The sequence below is a fragment of the Beta vulgaris genome, chromosome 7, assembly GCF_026745355.1.
Source record: "Beta vulgaris subsp. vulgaris cultivar EL10 chromosome 7, EL10.2, whole genome shotgun sequence".
In the NCBI taxonomy this organism is placed as follows: Eukaryota; Viridiplantae; Streptophyta; class Magnoliopsida; order Caryophyllales; family Amaranthaceae; genus Beta; species Beta vulgaris.
Window position 1 is genome coordinate 35,255,525 of NC_079208.1, and position 22,771 is coordinate 35,278,295.

Genomic DNA, 22,771 nt, shown 5'->3' on the forward strand with positions numbered 1-22,771 from the left:
CTCGCTCCAGCATGGAGCGCTCGCTCCAGCATGGAGTGCTCGCTCCTAGCAACCTGCAGTCCATCCAAAACATCTGCCCAAGTTGAGCTGGAGCTCCAGTGAGGCGCACTAGCTCTGAGCTTGAAGCAGCAAAATCAGCTCCAGCATGGTGAGAATACCCCAACTAAAGCCATGAGCCACCTCCATAACCTGCGAAACGGCACAAACAACACCAAAACGCAACGACAAACTACTCTAGGATAGCAAAAATACTCAAGGACACAAAATTACGAAAAATGAACTAAAAACTAACGAAAATGACTCGACCAAAGCTTAAAAGGAGCCTAAAAGACGACCTTAGATGAGCGAAAAAGCTCATCCATCAACGCCTCCACGCTTGAGGTTTTCTTGCCCTTAAGCAAACATGAGGAAAGAGGACACAAAACTCAAAAATAAAAATGCATGAGAAACATTCCCAATCTAGCTCATAGCTCAATCCTAAGCCCCATTGAACGCGAGAACACTCGTGATTGAAAAAGGGGGTAATGGTGTAATAAATGGGCGAGAGAGGAGCGGGGAAACCAAGTTGGGACCAATCAAACCACTCATCAATTGCTCCACCCTCAAGGTCTGACCACCACTATTAAGGTCTGAACACATGTTCCCAACATAACCGTCTTAAGGGCCTATGAATGCGACTAGAAAGTCAAGGGGACTTCTCACGGCTTGTAATGTTGGCTAGGTTAGGGGGTGGGAAAAGTTTGGGAAACTGGTGCTACATAGGTCCTAGTGGAGTTGGAGAGATAAGGAAAGTAGAGAGAACCGAGACACCAATCCACTTGTTAAGATAGGATCACAACTCAAAAACTGCGGGGCGGGAGGCAAACACTAACAAACTAGCAAAATTATTCTATTTACAAAAATGAGTTTATTCAATACAAACAACTACTCAAAGTTAGGAAACGAACATAAGAGTAAGAGTTGAAGGTGTTTCCTATTTTCTTCTTTCCCTTTTTTTTTTGGAATTTCGAAAAAATTGTTTTAATATATTTTTTTCTATTTTCATATGATTTTTCTCTCCCTTTATCTTTTGAATTACCCTTAAGTTGGAGTAATAGGAAAATAGTATTGAAAAGCAATAAAATGACATAAGACCTACAAAAATGCCATCAAGCAAATTGAATCATCAATCCACAAGGAACTAGTATCAAATATCCTAATCTCTCGAAAATGAACTCCACTAGTGGGAATTCTTTGGCATGTGACTAGAGATGTAGGCTTCAAAGTGAAGGGAGAACAAAGGCTAAGAGGGGCCAAAAGTCGGGAAAAATTGATGAAAGGTTCGGCTATTTGGCTATGTTCTTCCCAGTGATTCATGGTGTGGAATACATATGTGAATAAGGAGACCCTAACACGTCCAAACTATAGAAAGGGACCCATACGAGACTTACGGGGTTCTGGCAAGTTTTTCAAGCATCACAACTAGGAATTGCACCATGCCAACCCCTCCCCCAATCTTACCATATAACACCGAGAACCATCACGCATCAAAGCGGGGAATGGGAATTGCGAACAAGACATGAACTAATTAGGATGTTAATCATGCACAAGACTCAAATTAAGTACCAAGACTCGATCTAAGGGGACGCAAAGACACTACAACTAGCACTAATGACACAAATACATCAAATACTAATGAAAGAGAAAAATACATAACAAAAACAAAAGACTAAAAATATGAAAAAAAAAAAAGGAAAGAAAGTAAGAAAAAATAAGGAAAATAAAAAGAACTCCAATAAAAAGAAAACAAAGAAAAACAAATGAACAAAGATTAGTAGGTTAGTGCATTCAAAAGAAAAACAAGTAACTACCAAAGTTGATTTGGATTAGCGGGAATTTGAATTTTAAGGTGATTTGGATTTTAAGGTGATTCGGATTTTCAAATGGGAGAGAGCACACATCCGAGAGGCTAAGCAAAAAAGAAAGAGAACACACAACCAAAACCAACCACAACCTCATGCATTCACCTTCTATCAAAATCTCAAACAACCACCACCCAAGAAAATAAAACCGAACACATATAAAGAACCTCACTTACCCCCCAAGCTTAGGTGAGCACCATCCTCGGCGCTCTAACATGTAATCTAGTAGTCCTCGAACCCCAGTGGACCATGAGGCTCCCATCTACCCGTATATCTTATTGGAAAGTCGGGCGTGTCTGGGTTATACCCCCGTGTATTTGAGTCGGGGGTGTAAGGATATGCGGGGTCACCCAAAGGGTTCATCCGCCCTAGGTTTTGTCAATCATACCCGTATTGGGTGTTAGGCGGGAAATAGGGGTGCCCATATTGGTTTAGGGGTCCTGATTGGGGAGGTTGGTAGGGGTAGTTGAGGTAAGGAGGTTCGGGTACGATGTTAGTGTTCAATTCAATCCGTTCCAATCGACTACGGATGTCACGGATGGTATCATTAATATCAACGGGACGCACGAAGAAGAGGAAGGTGCTCCTACCTCAAATAGTCCAACAGATTGGGCCATAGTTGCCCTAGCCCTAACCCCTCGAAACTCATTAATCTCATCATCATGCTCGAGATTCCCCATTGGAAACATCCACTTATGCCAAGTACTACCGGGGGAACCTTCACAAGAGGTTAGGCTAGAGTTGGGCAATTAACAATAGTGTACCCCATAGACCCTCCAGCTTGTCTTCTTTATTCGTGTTGCGAATGAAGCCAAAGGTTCTAAGGGAATCTATGTGCAATGAGGGGTTGTGGTCAACTGGGTCACACGCGTCTACGAGGTCCTTGAACCCTAGCTCAATTGCAACCCACGTCACCATCCCCCCCATATGAATATCTCCTTTGGTGTTAAGAATTTTTTTACAACATTCAAGAAAAAGCCAACCAAAGTTCAATTCATATTGGTAGGGGGGATAGTGGGCTGCATGCAATGTTGCTAGTTCTTCTACATTGATCTTGTGGAAGTCTCCCTTCGGTGAGAGAATGTAATGAAAAAGTCTTGAAAGCACCCGAAGGGAGGGACTTATGACATGGTTTGGGTATCCATTTCGGGACACATAAGAGCTTTTGTTGGTGATTTTTTTCCACCACAAAGTGGCATTGAAAGTTTGTTCCGGGCCACTAGGAGTAAGGCGTATTGCCTTTTTATCCCACCCAAGGATCTCATTCAATCTCATAAGGGAGATATTTTGTTGTCGGTTGAAAATGCGAAATGAGATTTGGGTTTCGGGAGGCAAGATGGCTTCCTCGAAAGTGAAAACAATTTGTAAGGTGGAAAGAAATTCCAAGGATAGCTTCTTAATTATTTTGGGTTGTTCGGTTTTTAACTTTACCCAACCAATTCTACTCAATAAAGTGTCCATGTCTCGATGAATACCCAAACTTCTACATATCCTTTGGTCATAAAATCGAGTTGAAACTACATTCCTTGACTCTAGGGGTATTATAGATGTGTTGGAATGGACGGGGGGGATGACATGGTTGGGGACTTCGAATTCTGGTTCGGGTGAAGCACGGGAACTGGAAGGCCTACTAGTGTTTCGCGCTCTCTTATTTCCAGCCACAACAATGGAGACAAAGGTAAGAACAAAAAATCAAACAATCAAGACAAGAGCCCACAACTACTAAGCCAAAATGACTTTCGTTCCTAACAACAATCAACAAATCAAAGTAGGAATGTAGTATAACCCAATTTATCATAAAATCACCCCATAAGAAAAAAAAAACAAGCAATCAAAGATTGAAAATTCACACGTCTCAATCTAGGGTTTGAGTAAAATAAAAAGGGGTTTTGAAAAAATCGTTACCCTTGATGCGTGAACTCCCTTTTTCAGCTAGAATTGAGCCTTCCTTTTGTATTTGAGCACTTTGCTTGCTTGAATTTGGTCCCTTTTTTATGAAAATCCTTGTCGTAACCTTGATTTGGTGGTTTTGTGAAGCTTGAAGAGAGAGAGAAAGAATGGAGGTATTTAATGGTGGTTAGAGGTTAGGGATAAAGATTTGTGGTTGTGAGAGATTTGAGTGAGTTTGAGGGAATTCTTGAGTGTTTTAGGGAGGGTTAGAGAGATAGAGAGAGAGAGTGAAGAGCACAAGACAAGAGTTTGAAAGAAATGAGCGAGGTAGTGAGTTTTACCGTGTTTAAATAAGGCTAAGAATCGACAGTGCTGAAGGGAGCGCTCGCTCCTCAAAGGAGCGGTCACTCAGTTTTGGCAGGGTTAAAATTTTTTCGAGCAGGCCCCAGAGCGCTCGCTCATTGCTGCTGAGAGCACTCACTCTTCTCGTGAGCGTTTGATCGGATCTTCCAGGCTAAATTTATTTGGTGGGTTGCGAAGGAGCGCTCGCTCTTATCTAGAGTGCTCGCTCATATTCGGCAGTGCACTGTTCTGCTTCTCCTTATTTCTTTCTTTCTTCTTCTCTAAATCTCCCAACTCGAGTCAATCATGCTTTGAGCTCAAATTTCCCCAAGCTTAGCTCATTTTGTCTCACTAATCTACAATATATCACAAATATAACATTATTATAATATACAAACTATCCACAACAAAACTCAATTGTTCTGAAAACTGACAACAAAATATGAAGTTAAAACACACGAATACTTGGGTTGCCTCCGAAGAAGCGCTTATTTTACGTCATTAGCTTGAAGGTCTTGAGAATCTTCAATGATGAGAAGAGGATTAGTCATACTCCTTGAGATCAATGCTATCAACTTTTGGAATGATCTCTCCAAAATAAAGCTTGAGCCTTTGACCGTTGACCTTGAAAGCCCCCATTCTTTCACTCCAAATAAGAACGGACCACTCCACCTTGACTTGAGTTTGTCCGAAAAGAGTTTAAGTCTTTAACTGAACAAAAGAACTCGATCACCAACATTGAAGTCTCTTCTCAAAATATGCTTAGCATGCCATTCTTTTGTTCTTTCCTTGTAAATGTGAGAGCTCTCATAAGCGTCCCTTCTTAACTCTTCCAATGCATGTAGGTCAAGCATTCGTTTTTCACCGGCCGAACTGAGGTCAAAATTCAAAGCCGTGATAGCCCAATATGCTCTATGCTCAAGCTCAACCAGCAAATGGCATGACTTACCATAGACAAGCTTATAAGGTGTAGTGCCGATAGGAGTCTTGTAGGTCGTTCTATAAGCCTATATAGCATCATCAAGCTTACTTGACCAATCCTTTCTTGCTCGATCAACGATTTTTCTCAAGTATCATCTTTATTTCCTAGTTTAAGACTTCCGCTTGACCACTCGTTTGCGGGTGATACGCAAGAGCAACTTTATGTCGGGCCCCATACTTCTCTAAAAGTGCCTTGAAGGACCTATTTGCGAAATGTGATCCCTCATCACTAATGATTTCTCTTGGAAACCCAAACCTTGGAAACATCGCCATATTTAACATTTTCATTACAACCTTGGCATCGTTGGTAGGAGATGTCAAAGCTTCCACCCATTTCAAAACATAATTGCATCCCACTAGAATGTATCTATTTTCAAATGAGCTAGGGAAAGGTCCCATGAATTCCATGCCCCAAACATCAAATACTTCCAATTCAAGAATTGTGCTGATAGGCATTTCATTCCGCCTTCTAATGTTACTCGATCTTTGATAAGCATCACATCTTTTAACAATCATCCACACATCTCTAAACAAGGTAGGCCACCATAACCACTCTCTAAGATCTTTGCCACTGTTTTGGCGACACCCATATGCCCACCACAACGGGAAGAATGGCACATGTTAATCACATTTCCAACCTCATCTTCCGAAATCCATCTACAGTAGATACTATTCGGACCTCTTTTGAAGAGCAAAGGATCTTCCCAAATATAGTTTTGGACATCTCTCAAAAACCTTCGTCTTTGTTGGAGATCCAAGTTCGGAGGTATCAAGTTACAAGCAAGGTAGTTAGCATAGTCGGCAAACCAAGAACCGAATCCTTTACTATTGCGACTAGCTTTTCATCTGGAATTAAGTCATCAATCTTGGGCTCAACTACTTCCATACATTCTAACGGAAGCCTAGACAAGTGATCGGCCACCAAGTTCTCCACACCCTTTTTATCCTTGAGTTCAATGTCGAACTCTTGTAACAATAGGATCCAATGGATAAGCCTTGGCTTAGCTTCTTTCTTTGACATTAAATACTTCAATTCCGAGTGATCGATGAATATAGTGATTTTCAACCCCAGTAAGTAAGGACGAAACTTTTCAATTGCATAGACCACGACCAATAGCTCTTTCTCGATTGTGGAGTAGTTCTTTTGTGCATCATCTAAAGTCATGCTTACGTAGTAGATTGCATGAAGCTTGTTCTCCTTCCTTTGGCCTAGAATGGCCCCCACCACAACATCCGAAGCACCACACATTAGCTCAAAAGGGAGCTCTCAATTAGGTGGTTGCATTATTAGGGCCGAAACAAGCACATATTTCAACCTATCAAAAGCTTGTAGACAATCATTAGTAAACACAAAGGGGGTATCTTTTGCTAAAAGTTGAGTCAAAGGCTTGTTCATTTGTGAAAAACCTTTAATGAAAGGCCGATAAAACCAGCATGGCCAAGAAAACTCCTTACACCCCTAACATTTGTTGGAGGTGGAAGGCGTTTGATTGTCTCAACTTTAGCGGGATCAACCTCAATTCCCCGACTAGAGATCACATGACCAAGAACAATTCCCTCCTCTACCATGAAATGAAATTTTTTCCAATTCAATACCAAGTTTATTTTTCGACATCTTTGAAGCACTTTAGACAAATTATTAAGACATACGTCAAAATAAGAACCACACACCGAGAAATCATCCATAAAAACCTCTATTTCTGACTCACGCATGTCGGAGAAGATGGCGATCATACATCTTTGGAACGTTGAAGGAGCGATACACAATCCAGATGGCATCCTTCGGTAAGCTAAGGTGCCATAAGGGCACGTAAAAGTTGTTTTCTCTTGATCTTGTGGCTGAATTGGGATTCGTAAAAATTCGGAGTACCCATCAAGGAAACAAAAGTGTATATGACTCGCCAACCTCTCTAACATTTGGTCAATGAAAGGGATTGGGAAATGGTCTTTACAGGTTGACTTGTTCAACTTTCTATAATCTATGCACATCCTCCAACCTATAATCGACCTTGTGGATACAACTTCACGGTGCACATTCTGAACTATGGTCAAGCCTCTTTTTTTGGAACTACTTGGACCAAACTTACCCATTTACTATCCGAAATAGGATAGATTATATCAGCCTTAAGTAGTTTCAAAACCTCATTTTTCACAACCTTTTTTATATTTGGATTTAATCTCGTTTGAGGTTCAATGGAGGAAGCTTGATCATCTTCAAGATAGATAGGGTGCATACAAAGCGATGGGCTTATCCCCTTAAGATCATTAAGCGAGTAGCCGAAGGCACACCTATTTTCTTTCAAAACATGTATCAAATTTTTGAATTGGGTGTCTTCTAGCTTCGCATTAACAATAACGGGAAAAGCTTTGTCATCATCGAGAAATTCCTATTTCAATGAGACGGGGAGGAGTTCTAACTCTACCTTAGGAGGAGGCGTAAAACTCCCCTCCAAATCGACATTTAGTACTTCAAACCTTCCATGTGGTGAGTGGTAGACCTCGGACTTATCGAGGAGTTTCTCATATTCTTCTTCTTATAGTGTACGCTACCTATCTCACCCCCACAAAGTCTTTGGAGAGGTTCTTCAAGCTCCATGGCTCTCTCCATCTTCCTAATCTCTTCATATAGCACATTAACTCTCATAACTTCTTCATTAAGTGGCTTTTTCATGAACCTTGAGAACCCGAACACCATTTTCTCATCTCAACTCTCAAGGTGATAGTGTTGTTATCACAATCAAAGAGCATTCTAGTCGTTTCTAAGAACGGTCTCCCTAATATCAAAGGTGTGCAAGGATCCTCGTCCATGTCCATCACCACAAAGTCACAAGGAATGGTAAACTTACCAACTTGAACCGGAACATCTATCAATTCTCCAATGGGTCTTCTAATGGTGTTGTTGGCCAATTGAATAGTTCTCCTTGATGACTCCAAAGTATGATTAAGCTTTCTAGCTAGAGCTAAGGGCATTAAACTCACTCCGGCTCAAAGATCGGCCAAAGCACTCTTTCGTTCAACATCTTCCATTTTTACCGGAATTAGAAAAGCACCTGGATCGTACTTCTTTTCCGGCATAATTCCTTGAATGATCGCACTAACATTCTGCGGAAGGTGAGAAACCGTTGCATCATCAAGTTTATCTCTATGAGTCAAGAGATTTTTTAGAAACTTTGCATAGGCCGACATCTCCTTTATAGCTTGCAAGAATGGAATGTTGACTTGGATGTCCTTCATGAGTTCAAGAAATTAAGCAAGTTTATCATTCAACTTTTTCGCCGCAACTTTTTATGGAAAAGGAATTGGCGTGAGATATTGTCGAGTCAGCGCTCCTTTACTGTTTTCTTTTTCTTCTTCCTCTTTTATTTTGTCACTCTTTTGTTTTTCATTCTCTCCTTCTTTCTTTTTATCTTCTTCACTATTTTTTTCCACAACTACTTCACTTTTTCCCTTCTCAACCTCAATTTCTTTCATAACCGGACCCTCATATCTGTTCCCCGATCTCAAGGTAACGGCATTCACTCTATCATGATTAGAAGGGTTGCTACTAGGTTGGCTCGAAAGTGAATTATTGAGATTGTTGTTGGCTAATTTGTTGGGCTTCTTAGGCAAGTTGTGTCTCCATCATTTTATTATGAGCTTGCACTTGTTGGATGGTGGAGGACACTTCTGCATTGGATTTAGTTTGTTGGGTCATGAAGGCTTCAAATGAAGTCTTTTGTGATGGGGGATGGTTATACGAGGGTTTGTGAGCTTGGAAACCGCCCCCTTAATTGAAACCAGTAGGTGGTCTCGAAGTGGCTTGAAATTGGTTGTTTGGTGGTTGAGTGAATTGGTTTTAGTTTTGGAAGGGTGCTTGTTGTGTTTGGTAGTAGGGTTTTGGTTGGTGAGATTGTTGGTTTCCTTGCTTCCACCCAAAATCTGGGTGATTTCTCCAACCGGGATTATAAGTAGGTGCGTAGGGGTCATTTCGAGCCCCTATCGCGGCTACTTGCTCCAATGTGGCCATGCATTGAGCCGCCACATGATCACAACCTCCACATGTTTCACAAGGTTGTATGACATTTATCGGGCTTGATGATGAAGACGATGCCAAGTTGATCTTGTCAAGCTTTTTCATCACAACTTCCAACTTGGACGCCAAGGCTTCATAATTGTGAACATTTATCTTACTGGCGCTCCTTGTATTTTGTTTTCAATCGAAAACACGCCAACCACTATGTCTTGCTACCTCTTCAATGGTGGCTTCCACATCATTCAAGTTAATTTTCAAAAGCCGCCCTCCCGCACCCGCATCAAGATTAGCACGCGTTATGGGATTTACGCCATCATAAAACGATCCCAAAAGCGTAGCCAAGTCATAACCAAGATGTGGGCAAGCCCATCTCAAGTCCTTGAACCTTTCCCATGCTTCACTCAATGTCTCACCATCGAGTTGAGAGAATGTAGCTATTTGACGTTTTAGCTTCGCCGTCTTCTCTTCCGAAACAAATCTCCTCAAAAAGGCCTTAGTCACTTTCGCCCATGTTGTTAGAGAATTAACGGGAAGTGACTCAAGCCATGCCAAAGCTCTACCATCAAGAGAAAAGTGAAAGAGATGAAGTCGAGTTTGCTCTTGAGTAGCATTATGCTCATTAACAATGTTGCACAACTTTACAAAGTGAGTAAGATGCTTGTAAGGACATTCACTACTTCTCCCTTCAAATTGTCTTTCCTGGATCATTCTTATCAATTAGCTTGGAACTTCGTAATTACCATCCAGAAGAGGCGGACGGTTAATACCACTTCTCTCCTCGAATCCCATTGGAACCCCATAGTCTTCAAGAGCTCTTTGTTGATTTCCGACCATTCTATAAGGATAAAAAGAAATTGTTGGAGTGCCCTAAGAAGATGAGCCCGATGTATCACTAACTCTTACTCGTGAAGATGGTGAAATAACTCGAGGTCTACCCCTTTGCCTCTTTGAAAATGGAGTATCACCTGCGAGGTTTGTGCTCATGTACAACACCAAAGCTAAGCAGAGGGTTAGTAATAACAAGGACAGACTTAACGACCCAAGCAATGAATTATGAATATGGAAATAATAAACAACCGTAACTCATAAAACAATCAATCCAAAGTTCACCTCCGTTCCGCTACCCGGCAACGGCGCCAAAATTTGATAGGCAGGATCTCGGCACTCGGGGTGTCGTTAAGGCCCAAGGATCCCCTCCAAATTATAATTTATAAAACACCTCAACCCAACCCACTAACAAGTAGCAAGGGCAAGCAAGGGATCGAACCCAAGGGAGAACCGATAGTGAACACAAATTTCGGAATATTAGAGAATGAGTCTCAGTTACAACTAGGATTGAGGGTTATATTGAACTAGGGCACGCCATTAAGTTATAATGAGAATACAATATGATGAAAGTAGGTCTTCAGATGAGGCTCCAATCTAAGTTCATATGAGATAGTCAATGGAGAACTAGTTAATTGAGGTATGGATGTGATGAAGTGAACTATATGCTATAACTAATCACCTTCTCAAGCATATTAGAACTATGTTAGACTAAGAAATTAACTTCTACTCTCGTGGTAATTACTCAATTCAACATGCTTAAGTACATCAAGTTCACAAAATCTTGACTCAAAGACCTAATATCTTAGTGAATTCAAGACAAGTGAGTTTTGTGAGCTACACATCCTAAATTCACCTCTCGATTGCAATTAGGATATCTTAGAAGAGTTTCAATGGTGATCAAGCAAAGAGACCCACATTCAAATTACACTAAAACTCAATTTTCACATTCATAATCCCATGAACATGCTCCAATCAACTATTCATAGTCACAAGAGATGTTTCACCCCCAAGCCCAAAAATGGGACTACTTACTACTCATGATAAACAGCATAACATACATAGAAACACAAATTACCAACATGCAAGTAGAAATCGAGTAGAGAAATTGGATGAACTAAAGAAACTCAAAACATGTAACTACTTGGACTGAAATCAAGTGCAAAAAGTACAAACTTACTGATTACAAGAAATAATTGTCGAGTTTAAAGCTTAAAATCCACTACGAGTGCATAAATTAATTGAGATCCTCAAGATTGAAGTTGTGACCCCTTCTCTCTCTTGTTTTTGTACTTGTGTTAAAGCTAAAAACTAAAACTAAAGAAGTAGAATCAGTCCCCCTTCTACATTCTACCCCCTTTTGCTTTTATATGGTCCTCAAAATAAAATATTAAATCATGGCGGAGAAAACAAAGTGTCGGCCACAGCGCAGGGGAGCGCCCGCTCCTTCACGAGCGCTCGCTCTGGAGGATTCTGGGGAGCGCTCGTTTCAGCATGAAGGGCTCAATCCTGGCAACCTGCAACCCATCCAAAACATCTGTCTAAGTTGGGGTGGACCTCTAATGAGGAGCGGTAGCTTCGAGCTTGAAGTAGCAAAATTAGCTCCAGCATGGTGAGAGCACCCTAACTAAAGCCATGAGCCACCTCGGGAACCTGCAAAACAACACAAACAACACCAAAACACAATGACAAACTACTCTAGGACACCAAAAAGACTCAAGGACACAAAATTACACAAAAATGAACTAAAAACTAATGAAAATTACTCGACCAAAGCTTAAAATAAGGAGCCTAAAAGACGACCTTGAATGAGCACAAAAGCTCATTCATCAGTCACCCTAGTGACCCATTCCCAAAGAACGCATCTTTCTCACTAGGCTGTGGGGCCTACTCAGGGACGTTTGCCGGCTTAACCGATCGGTGTTGTCTGGCTCGTCATGGCTTGGAAGACCTCTGTGACACTCCTGAGCTATTCAGGAGTGACCATGTGTTAGACTGCTTCGAAGATACCTGGTTGAGGGGCCTCATTAACACTCTTCCCCTTCTCAGCAGGTGGCTTGGAAGATCCCACCATCAGTTGGGGAGTCGAAAAACCCGATGGTGATTTCCCCTGTGGGACATTGTTCTCATCAGTTTCCGGCATCCCGAAAGTTTTCTTAGGATCCATGAGAGTTGTATGCTGGCAAAGTTATGGCTTAAGACCTAAAATTATAGTTCACCCCTCTTTCTAGCGCCAATTGTTCCGATATGGAATAAATGTTGGGGAGTGAACCGGTATCCTTCGTATGTATGAGCCGGTTAGGTGTCCTGCAAAACAGAGCATGTAAACTAACCTCGGGGGTCGATCCGAGGAACGCCCCTCCGATGCCTAAGTCAGTAATGGGTAATAACCGATGTATCTCAAGTAGAGTATAATAATATATGTGAACGGGCCTTAGGTTTTAGATTAATGGGGTATTTATAGGAGACGGTAGTATCCCTGTTAAGATAGGACTCTTCTCCTAGTGGTTGGATACCATTCTATCCTATTCCAACACATATCCTTAATCCCATAGGCATATTAGATAGTAGCTGGATCAGGCCCAGACCCATGTGAGAATAGCCTAGTATCTTGATAAAATCGGCATGATGAAGTCAATGGCCCTGTAACAAATATATTAACCAAGATGGTCGTTAGCGGTTCCCGAGAACCGGTATGAAACATAGTCATCCCCCATACAAGAATTATATGATACTTTTCCTAAAATCTTAGTGTAAAAATTTATAAATATGACTATAATCCAATGGAATTAAGAAAGAGAGATTTGTCTAGGCATGCATATTCATGATAATAATTTTGAATGGGTAACAAATAATGTTAATCATGCAAGCATATACAAACACCGTATATTTATAACTCTTAAATCAAACAGTGTTAACAAAGAATAAAGAGCTAAACTCATAGCACGTTGCAGTAGGCACTATCTGAATCTCCTAAAAACGAAAAGGGTACTTTCTTGAAAAAACCATTGCCCATCTCAAGCCTTCATTGATTTAATTTGTCTTATTAATACTTTCAATATCACCACCAGCACAATTATTCAACCACTAGAAAACACTACCCCCACAAGCTATTTTAAGAATATATTATTAATATTTACTCACTTGGCTGCAGTATTATTATATAACCTTTTGTTTGTAATTTTGTTTTAGGCAAGACGTGAGAAAAATAGTGCGAGTGCAAAAGCTATGAAAAATTATCATCATTTGGGTGCTCATTCGTACAATGAGGCGATAGGGAAGTGGATGTTCGCCCATTACCCCACATCGGGGTCGACAATGACAATGGGGACTAGCTTTACGACCACAATTACACAGGCTCGACAACCAAATAAATTCCTCAATTGGTGGTGTTCCATGCATGGGGTTGATGCAAAGGGAAAAAAAGTCTTGCCTTATCCCGGTACATAACAGATAACCAACGATATTGTAAGTAAACAAAAAAATGTTCTTTTGCTGTATTCCAAGTGATGTAAACACAATTTTCTATTGAATATGATAATATGAGGTAGAATGAAAATATTTACAATAATCATGTCGCTTGGCCTACTTCAAATTATATTGAATTTCGGGAACGTAAATTTCATTTTAGGCCTATTTTGGCTATTTCGCGTCTAATTCTTAGATTTTGAGTCATTAACCCCAATTTCTTTTTGAATATGACCATATAAGGTATAATATAAGTAGTGTGTATATTGTTAACCTTCAATTTATTGTTGGTTGAATTTTGGGAACGTAAATGTCATTTTACGCCTATTTGGCCATTTCGTGTCCAATTCTTAGATTTTTAGTAATTTAACCGCGATTTGTTTTTTATTATGGTTATATAAGGTATAACATAACTTTTTCATGCATGATCATTTCTCTCTTATCCTTATGTAGATTGGCTTGAAAGAAAAAAAGGCAACCGGTGAATTCACTCCTAAAGCACATATTGATACATTGCACGAAACTTTAGGAAAGTACCACAGTGGATGCATGAGGGGCGCAGGAGGTATCCACCTCGGTTTGAGAAAGGTATATGATTATCAATACACTACAAAAACAAAATCACGTGTAAGTAGTGTGAATTTGCCGGCTTTAGATTTGGAGCCTATCAAGGTTGCAATTCGGGAGGAGCTCAGGGAGGAGATGACAGATAACTTCAACGCAATATTATAGCAAATGAGTTTACCAACTTTTGTATTGAAGAAGGGTAGTATTATTATTCCAGAGCCCATTGATGATCAACGAGCATCCAAGATCAAATGATAACTTTAACTGATCCACCTCCAGTACCCAAGTTAAAGGTAATTAATGATTTAATCCCTTTGCTTTATTAAAAGACTATTGTTCTTAAATTCATGGAATTATTACTATAATAATGTTGTTTCATATACTAACTAATATAAATGGATTTCAAGGAGGAGATTGCATGCGAACTATTAGCTGGAGGAGATGGTTGTGATTGTTTCATTTTAGTAGTCTATGGCCATGCACAACCCCCTAGTGACCGAGTATGATTGCATAACCAGTTATTGGACGATAATCGCTATGTGGTAACCCACAATGAAATTATGTCTGATTTTGAAGAATTACCTCTTCCGCTACTGAAGCCATAAGTTAATCAAGCAAATGAGATTCATGCCATTGTTGTAGATAATATCTTGAAGTGCCCAACTCTTAAATGTTGTGTTCCCCCAAAAAATAGGTTGATCAGTGTAACCAATATGCCTAAGCGTTGACCAAATGCGCCATTTTTTACACGTCGACTCAACATTCAATTTGGACTCCCAATCTTGTTTGTCAAAAATGTGGAAAGTCATAATATCTTGCTCTTGAAATTGTTGGTGTGTATTGTCTAAGGCTGTTGAACCTAATTCATCATAGAATAATCATGCACAAAGCACATGACTTAACTAGCATCATCAAGCAACAATTTCATAACTCAACAACTAAATAATCAACTTTAGTAATTAGTTAAACCATCAAAAATTCAATCTTCAACACATACATGAACGAAATAATTAAAAATAAATAAAGACATTAAACTAAAATCACAAAACAATAATGAACTACAGTTCTAGCACAAAACGCTAAACACTATCAAGGTAACAACACTAACTAGGTTAAAACCACATGAACAAATTTTTTACATAAGTAGATTATTTATTTAAACCAGAAACAAATAAACAAAGGTTGTTTCACACTTTCCAAACAACATCCAAATAATAAGAAAACAGGATATACCATTAGAATATGGGACATTTGGAATATTCCTTTTTGGAGGGGACCAAAGATAGTTTTCAACCATGTTATTGGAGTAACAGTTGAGAAAAAATGAGTTAAAAATGACCTTTTGGAAAAGACGATGGAAGGAGAAAACCCAATAAAGTAGAGTTACATAGGGAATTTTGAGTACTTTTGTGAAGGTGAAAGTATAAGGGAGGGAATCAAGTAATACCAAAAGACAAAAGGAGGAAGTAAAACACGCCATAATGGATCAAATGGTTGTATTTGTCTTAATACGTGTCGATGTGCGTCTGGGAAGTCGAGTCAATTTAACAACCCAAATGAACTTACGAAAGTTAATAAAATTTTATTTTGAATATCTTTCTTGCGGAAAAAACTTGGTTAACCCACCGGGTAGACTACCCACCTCATAATATAAGGTTGTGGTAATTATGATAGTGGAATCCACTGGAGTACCTAAACTGCAAAAGTTTAGCATCCAATTACGTGCTTAACTCACACTTTGCGTACACCTGTTATTGTTCTATCTCGTCTTAAGGGGAGACTAGGTAAAGCTCTCGGATAAGTGCACATCTTTTGTGCGTGCATACTTGGTGCTGACCTCGCAAGTCGCAACCGAGCTATGCAAACTCTTCCCGCCATTTTTCGCGTGATGTAAGATACCTTTCCCAAATTATTGTTACATGTGAGAGAAAACCTTCGTTTCTCATTATGAAGATGAGTCTTTCCATACCTAAAACCACAAGATTCTGCTGGTCGATTTTGGGTCATGTAACATATCAAAACTTAGAAAAGTCCCCTCAATACAGAACGATTTCATATTCCAATGTAAATATGTGTACCAAGATGATCAATAATCATACAAAAAATGGTAGGTTGAAAGATGCACTCAACCTGTTCTATCAAATGCCTGTGAGAGATACAATTGCTTGGAATTCAATTCTAAAAGGGTGTTTGGACTGTGAGAATTTGACCATTGCTCAAAAGCTTTTCGACAAAATGCCTGAGAGAAATGTTGTTTCTTGGACGACGATGATAAATGGGTATATGCAATTTGGGAAGGTAGATGTAGCAGAAGGATTGTTCAATGAAATGTCTTTTAGGGATGTTGCTGTTTGGAATTCTATGATTTATGGGTATTTTACTAATGGTAGAGTTTGGGAGGCTGTTAAGGTGTTTGAAAAGATGCCCTGTAGGAATATAATTTCATGGACTTCGATGATTAGCGGGCTTGATCAAAATGGAAGAAGTGTTGATGCTTTGAGAATATTTAAGAAGATGGTTGGTTATGGCATTGAGCCCACAGCAAGTACATTTCCTTGTCTGATAACAGCTTGTGCCAATTCAATGGCTATTGAGCTTGGTACCCAAATTCATGCTCGCATCGTGAAGCTGGGGTGTATCATTGAAGAGTTTATAGCTTCTTCTTTTATAACATTCTACGCGAATTGTAAGCAACCTGAATATGCTAGCAAGATTTTTAGGGAAAATGTGCATGATAGTGTAGTTGTGTGGACTTCCCTTTTAACAGGATATAGTTTGAACTCCAAGCATGATGAGGCATTGACAGTGTTCAGTGACATGATCAAAATGGGTGTTCTCCCTAATGAGTCATCTTTCACTAGTGTATTGAATTCCTGCTGTGCACTCATGTCTCTTGGTAGAGGACAAGTTATCCATGCAGAAGCAGTTAAGCTGGGACTTGAGACTTCAACATTTGTGGGAAATTCACTCGTCACCTTGTATTCTAAAGGTGGGAGCATTCTCAATGCATTAAAAGCTTTTGATAGTATAAAAGTGAAAAATCTTGTCTCCTGGAACTCAATTATCGCTGGGAGTGCACAGCACGGTTATGCTATTTGGGTATTTACTTTGTTTGCACAGATTCTGCGTGCTGGGGTAGAACCTGATGAAATCACTTTCACAGGGTTGCTTTATGCTGCTAGCCATTCTGGAATGACCCTGAAAGGAAGGCACTTTTTCCAGTTTTTCAGCAAGTATACTCCCATAAAGATGAATGATCAGCATTATGCTTGCATGGTCGATATCATGTGCCGATGCGGAGAATTAGATGAAGCAGAGGACTTTATCAAGAGTATGCCGATGAAAGCAAACTCTGTGGTGATGTTAAATCTCCTGAGTACATGTCGGACACACTCTAATATTGAGATAGCTGAAAGAGTGTCAAAGAACATACTTGATGTAGACCCACATTGCAGTGCGGCTTACACTCTATTATCTAATCTTTATGCTTCAGCTGGAAGATGGAGCGATGTGTCAAGAGTAAGATCGCAGATGAAAAGGAGAAAAATTGAAAAACAAGAAGCATATAGCTGGCTCAATCAACAAGGAGAAAGGTCTAATCTTATCTGGGAACAGATCCCACTGGAGACTCCACAAATAGGATTACAGCTCTGATTAGATGCTTTTCTTGCATAAGATGAAGGTAGAAAGCACTATTACCTAATCATAATGAGGTTTCATCAAAAGTCTCTCTGTGAAGTTTTGCATGATTAATGAAGATTCGGTATGTTTTAATCTTCTCATAGTGTTCTTCTGACTTGCCTATTTGGTTATTTATGATGTAGGAATTTAGGAATTTACCCAAACAAGAGAATAGAAATGGGGAATTCTAAGTTCCTCACACTGAATAGTTTACTGAGAGAATATAGAAGAGAAAGATAAAGAGAGAGATAGAGAGAGGGATATTTTGTACTAATTTCTGAATACACAGTACAATGGACCAACAAGATCTTAAATAGAGGTAGCTCTGCCAATCCCTGATCATTTCTGACATTCTCCCTTGATTTTCTCTAACAGATTTCTATATTGCAGAAAACGACAAAAACTAACTTTAACAAACCTTCCCACCAATGGTAATAATCAACGGAATATAAGGCATCAAAAGATGACTCGGCTAATAAACTGTAACAATTTATCATTGTTTTCCGTAAAGTCTGAGGTCTTATTGAAATTGTTTACAAGTTTTATAAAGGGTGAATTAGCACATGCGACTAGCCGAGTGGTGAATCAGCCACCTGTGAGCGCATTATGCTATATGGGCATCTTCTATGTTCAACCTGATCGATCTAGATCCGAGATTCACTACCCAAATAGAACATGCGAAAGCTTTGCTAGAGTCAGAAGCTCCTCAAGACATGTCTCAGATACCTGAAAATCCATTTGATAACCTCCAGATGTGTCAATCAGGAAAATTTTCTAAGGTGCATAAAGCATTGTAGCTGATTTGGAACACTTCAGGATGTAGCAGGGGATGGAACAAGCACAGTGAGACTACTTCATCCACATGTCCACAAGTTAAGAAGCTCTCCTCTTGTGGACTTCATAGATGAAGTTGCTGCTGAACATGCACGATGCCAAATAGATAGGTAGGTATTTCAGATTTCTAATGATTTTATCCTTAATAGTGTTTCAATTGTCAGTTCTAGTTGTATCAGTACATAATCTCTTAAATCAGTTCTCTATATTGAGGAGCTGACTAGCCGAGTGGTGGATCGTGGGTTAGGTTGTGATTTCTGGGCTAAATGTTGGCCGTGGAAAAATCAATTATGCTTCCAAAGGACAACAAATATCGCAGAGGTGAATGAGAGAAGAAATCTTAAATCTGAATAAGGATAACTGTCGAGATGGGCCAGAAAATTCAAAGTCAGTCAGCCTGCTTGCTGCTGAAAGTCTGAACCTATTGCTAAAAAGCTCGGAGTCAACTATCCATTTACTGCTGCTTTAGAGTATGTCATTGTCATCTGCTTCTTGCTAGACTCATTAATTGCTTATGCTCTCAAGAATCTGTATGAAAACATGAATGGGGGAGTATCCACTATGTTTCTCTGGTGTATTCTTTCTGAAGGACATCAATCATATATTCATATCTATCTTATCCACACTGGACTTTGAAATGCTTGTGCTTTATTTGCTTTGAGAATATATGTCCAATGGTTAGAGCCTTTAAGAGCATCAACATTCATTAACATCCCCATAATTTCTCTCTTCATCTCATTCGTCTACATCACTTTCCACTAACTTTATCACATACCCTTCCCGTTTCACAATTCCACACCTTCATTCATTAACCTCCCCATTTACCTTCTCTCTCCTACTTTTTCATACCTCACCTCCTTTTCTCTCTCCTACTTTCCATACCCCACCCATATCTGTCTTCCACGTGGTAATGCACCATAAGCCACCATTATTGGATGGTTTCCTATTTATTGGTGTTCCCCATTTTTTTTTCATTATGAGTAACATACCTCTATTGGTGGGAAGGTTCTTATTTTAAGTTTTTTACAAATAGGTAACCCCAATGTAGGTGCTCTAAGGGGTTTATCTAATACTACATTAATTTCTCTCTCCTCCACATCACTCATATCCAATCTATTCAAAAACCTCTATTTTCTTACTCCTAATGGTTAGACCAACTTTTGGGGGTTATCAAATTCTCTCTCCTACTATTTATCATATCCCAATATATTTTCCCTCTCCTTATTAATTTGATTCATCTTAATTCTTTATCATATTTATCATTTTGGAGTAATTAAGATACACTAACGATGAATTGTTATAATATTTATATTTTTTTTATTATTTGTATCATAACTAATTATATATGTTAATCGGAGTTATTTTAAAATCATCTTCAAATTATATGAATGAAAAATTAAGTACAAGAGGATTTTTTGGGGATGTGGAGTGTTTTTGGATTATTTTGAGGTTGTGGATTATTTTATGATTTTTATTGGTTTTTTTTTTCCTCTCATTTTTTGGATTTATATTCTAAATAAGTGTATAATGAAAAAGAGGTGTATGAAAAATGTATGGAGATATCTCAATATTGGGCTCTATTTATAAAGAAGAAAAAATTAGAGCGGTTTGTAAAGTTTTTTTTTATTTTTTTAATTTTTAATTATTAAATATGACCATTATTTTAAAAAGGGTCAAAAAGCATGAATAATTTATTTACAATCTCAACCGTTCACCACAATCAATTACCAACCATTAGATCGAAAGACATAATTCCCATGAACCAATAATATTTTGCCACTTGTCACACCCAAGTGATACTTTTCAGAATTTTTTTTAAACAGTCCATCTCCATAAACTAGAAAACCTCTCCCTCCTCCCTTTTTTCTCTCTCTTCATTGTTTATTATTTTTTTAGCCTTCTCTCTTCTCATGAACTGTTAGTGGACTAACCACTGGTAATACTCTAATGTTCATACATATAGAAGAGACGGTCTGACTTCTATCAGAGTATTACCTGTAGTTAGTGCACTGACAGTTCATGAGGACAGAGATGACTAAAAAATAATAAACAATGAAGAGAGAGAAAAAAGGGAGGAGGGAGAGGTTTACCCAGTTTATGGAGATGGACCGTTTACAAAAATAAATTTAAAAAGTAGTATCACTTGGGTGTGACAAGTGGCAGAGTATTATTGGTTCATGGGAATTGTGTCTTTGGATCTAATGGTTGGTAATTGATTGTGGTGAACGGTTGAGATTGTGAATAAGTTGTTCATGCTTTTTTGACCTTTTTAAAATAATGGTCATATTTAATAATTAAAAATTAAATAAAAAAAACTTTACCAACGGCTCTATTTTTCTCTTTTCTATAAATAGAGCCCAATATTGAGGTATTTCCATACATTTTTCATACACCTCTTTTTCATTAAACACTTATTTAAAATATGGATCCAAAATATGGGAGGAAAAAAAACAAACAAAAATCCAAAAACACTCCACAACCTCAAAATAATCCAAAAACACTCCACATCCCCGAAAAAATCCTCTTGTACTTAATTTTTGATTCATATAATTTGAAGATGGTTTTATAATAACTTCGATTAACATAAATAATTAGTTACGACACAAATAAAAAAAATATAAATATTATAACAGTTCATCATTAGTGTATCTTAATTACTCCAAAATGATAAATATGGTGAAGAATTAAGATGAATCAAATTAATAAGGAGAGAGAAAATATAGTGGAGTATGGTAAATAGTAGGAGAGAGAATTTTGATGACCGCAAAAGTTGGTCTAACCATTGGGAGTAAGAAATTAGAGGTTTTTGAATAGATTGGGTATGAGTGATGTGGAGGAGAGAGAAATTAATATAGTATTTGATAAATCCTTAAAGGGTCTAACCATTGGACATACTCTTATGACAATCTTACATGCAATAAATAAGTGAGCGTAAGGGCAAGAGATTGACAACAACATATGAATTTATTAGTCTAGTAAAGAGGTTCTTTCAAAAGACTTGTGGTGGAAACATTTAAAATAAGAGAATATTACCTTTTCGCCATTAATAAATTATCAAAGTCTTTCCATAAAGATTGTTTTGAAGAATATTACCTTTTCAGAGCCCCTATATTTTGTCTCCAGGATACTCCAAGCCTCCTTGGCCGTTGTAGCAGCCATAATAGTAGGGAGGATTGTTTTATCTACTCCCCGATATATTAAGGATAGGGTATAATTATCCCTTATTCGATTTTGTTTATATTGCTTTCGTCGTGTTTCATCCCAAGTAGCTTCTTGGATTAAATCATTTGGTTGTTCATAACCATTTTGTACTAACTCCCATAGTTCTTGTGAAATATATATGGATTTCATTTGGATAGACCATTGTTGATATTTTTCTCCCTTAAATGCGGGTATCTAATTTACTTGGGGCTAGTTAAATGTGTTTGAGGTTGAAGTGTTTGGGGAAGTCATTTTAATTTATGTGGTGTTTGGTTATTTTTAAGGGAGCTGGATTATTTTTTGTTTAATTGTTAAAGGCTTTGGATTATAGTGGCTCTGATACCACTGTTAGTAATTTAGGGCGGAAGTTAGTGGGAATAGCATTATGTTTTGTTTTTGTAATTGATGTTGAAGTGAAAACGGGAAAATGGGTTGACTTATATTTACTTTGTGACTTATATATAGTAATAGTAATGTCGGTGATTTACTTGAACCGACATTGTTATGATATTTTTTTTTTTCTCTAGAAGCTCCTAGGCTATACTTTCAAGTTCCATCAACTTTCCTTTTTTGTGACACCTTGCTGTTATGTTCCCTGTTTTGAGTTTTGAATGATGACAAACCACATTGAACTATCATATTGCATGCATATTTCTTTTTACATGTGTAGGTACCAAAGTACGAGTTCAATGGATAGAAAGACGAAGCTAGTGAAGCCAAGTCTTGAAGAATTGCATGAAGACCAAGATCAAGTTGTAGCATTTAGGTGTAAAGGTTTGAATGCACTATAAGGGTTTGAAACTAGAGAGATGAGCTAGTTGTGGATGACAAGAAATCTCGGTTACTTGTCATACACAACTACAAGTAAAACTTGGTTGATTGGAACAGTCTGGGAACAGATCTGAACCAGTCCTCAAAGTTTTACTTCATGTATTCGTATTTTAGGAAAGTTTCTTTCCGCGTAAAATTGATTTTCAAAATACACGGATGCATGGTTTGTTGTGTGAGCAAGATTTCTTAATTATGGCAAGTGTGTTATATGATATTATACTGAGTATATTTTCCTTGG

General features: G+C 38.5%; 1 protein-coding gene and 1 non-coding gene across 7 annotated transcripts; both read left to right on the forward strand.

Annotated features, from left to right (window-relative positions):
• Positions 1–9,473: 9,473 nt before the first annotated feature.
• Positions 9,474–9,579, forward strand: LOC125492196 (small nucleolar RNA R71). Its single transcript, XR_007268640.1, has one exon. It is a non-coding gene; the product is annotated as a small nucleolar RNA R71 (small nucleolar RNA).
• A 6,095-nt stretch (positions 9,580–15,674) lies between these two features.
• LOC104899202 (pentatricopeptide repeat-containing protein At5g46460, mitochondrial) lies at positions 15,675–19,101 on the forward strand. Of its 6 annotated transcripts, none has more exons than XR_007276200.2 (3): positions 15,675–17,668; positions 17,811–18,611; positions 18,701–19,101. XR_007276200.2 is itself a non-coding variant. In XM_048647973.2 (2 exons), the coding sequence occupies exon 1, from the start codon at positions 15,934–15,936 to the stop codon at positions 17,638–17,640; it is 1,707 nt and encodes a 568-aa protein (XP_048503930.1). In that variant the 5' UTR covers positions 15,675–15,933; the 3' UTR covers positions 17,641–17,668; positions 17,811–19,101. The 6 variants fall into 6 exon arrangements, 1 of the variants encoding a protein (XP_048503930.1); XR_007276203.2 differs by having other exon boundaries at positions 18,718–19,101; XR_007276201.2 differs by having other exon boundaries at positions 18,726–19,101.
• Positions 19,102–22,771: the final 3,670 nt, after the last annotated feature.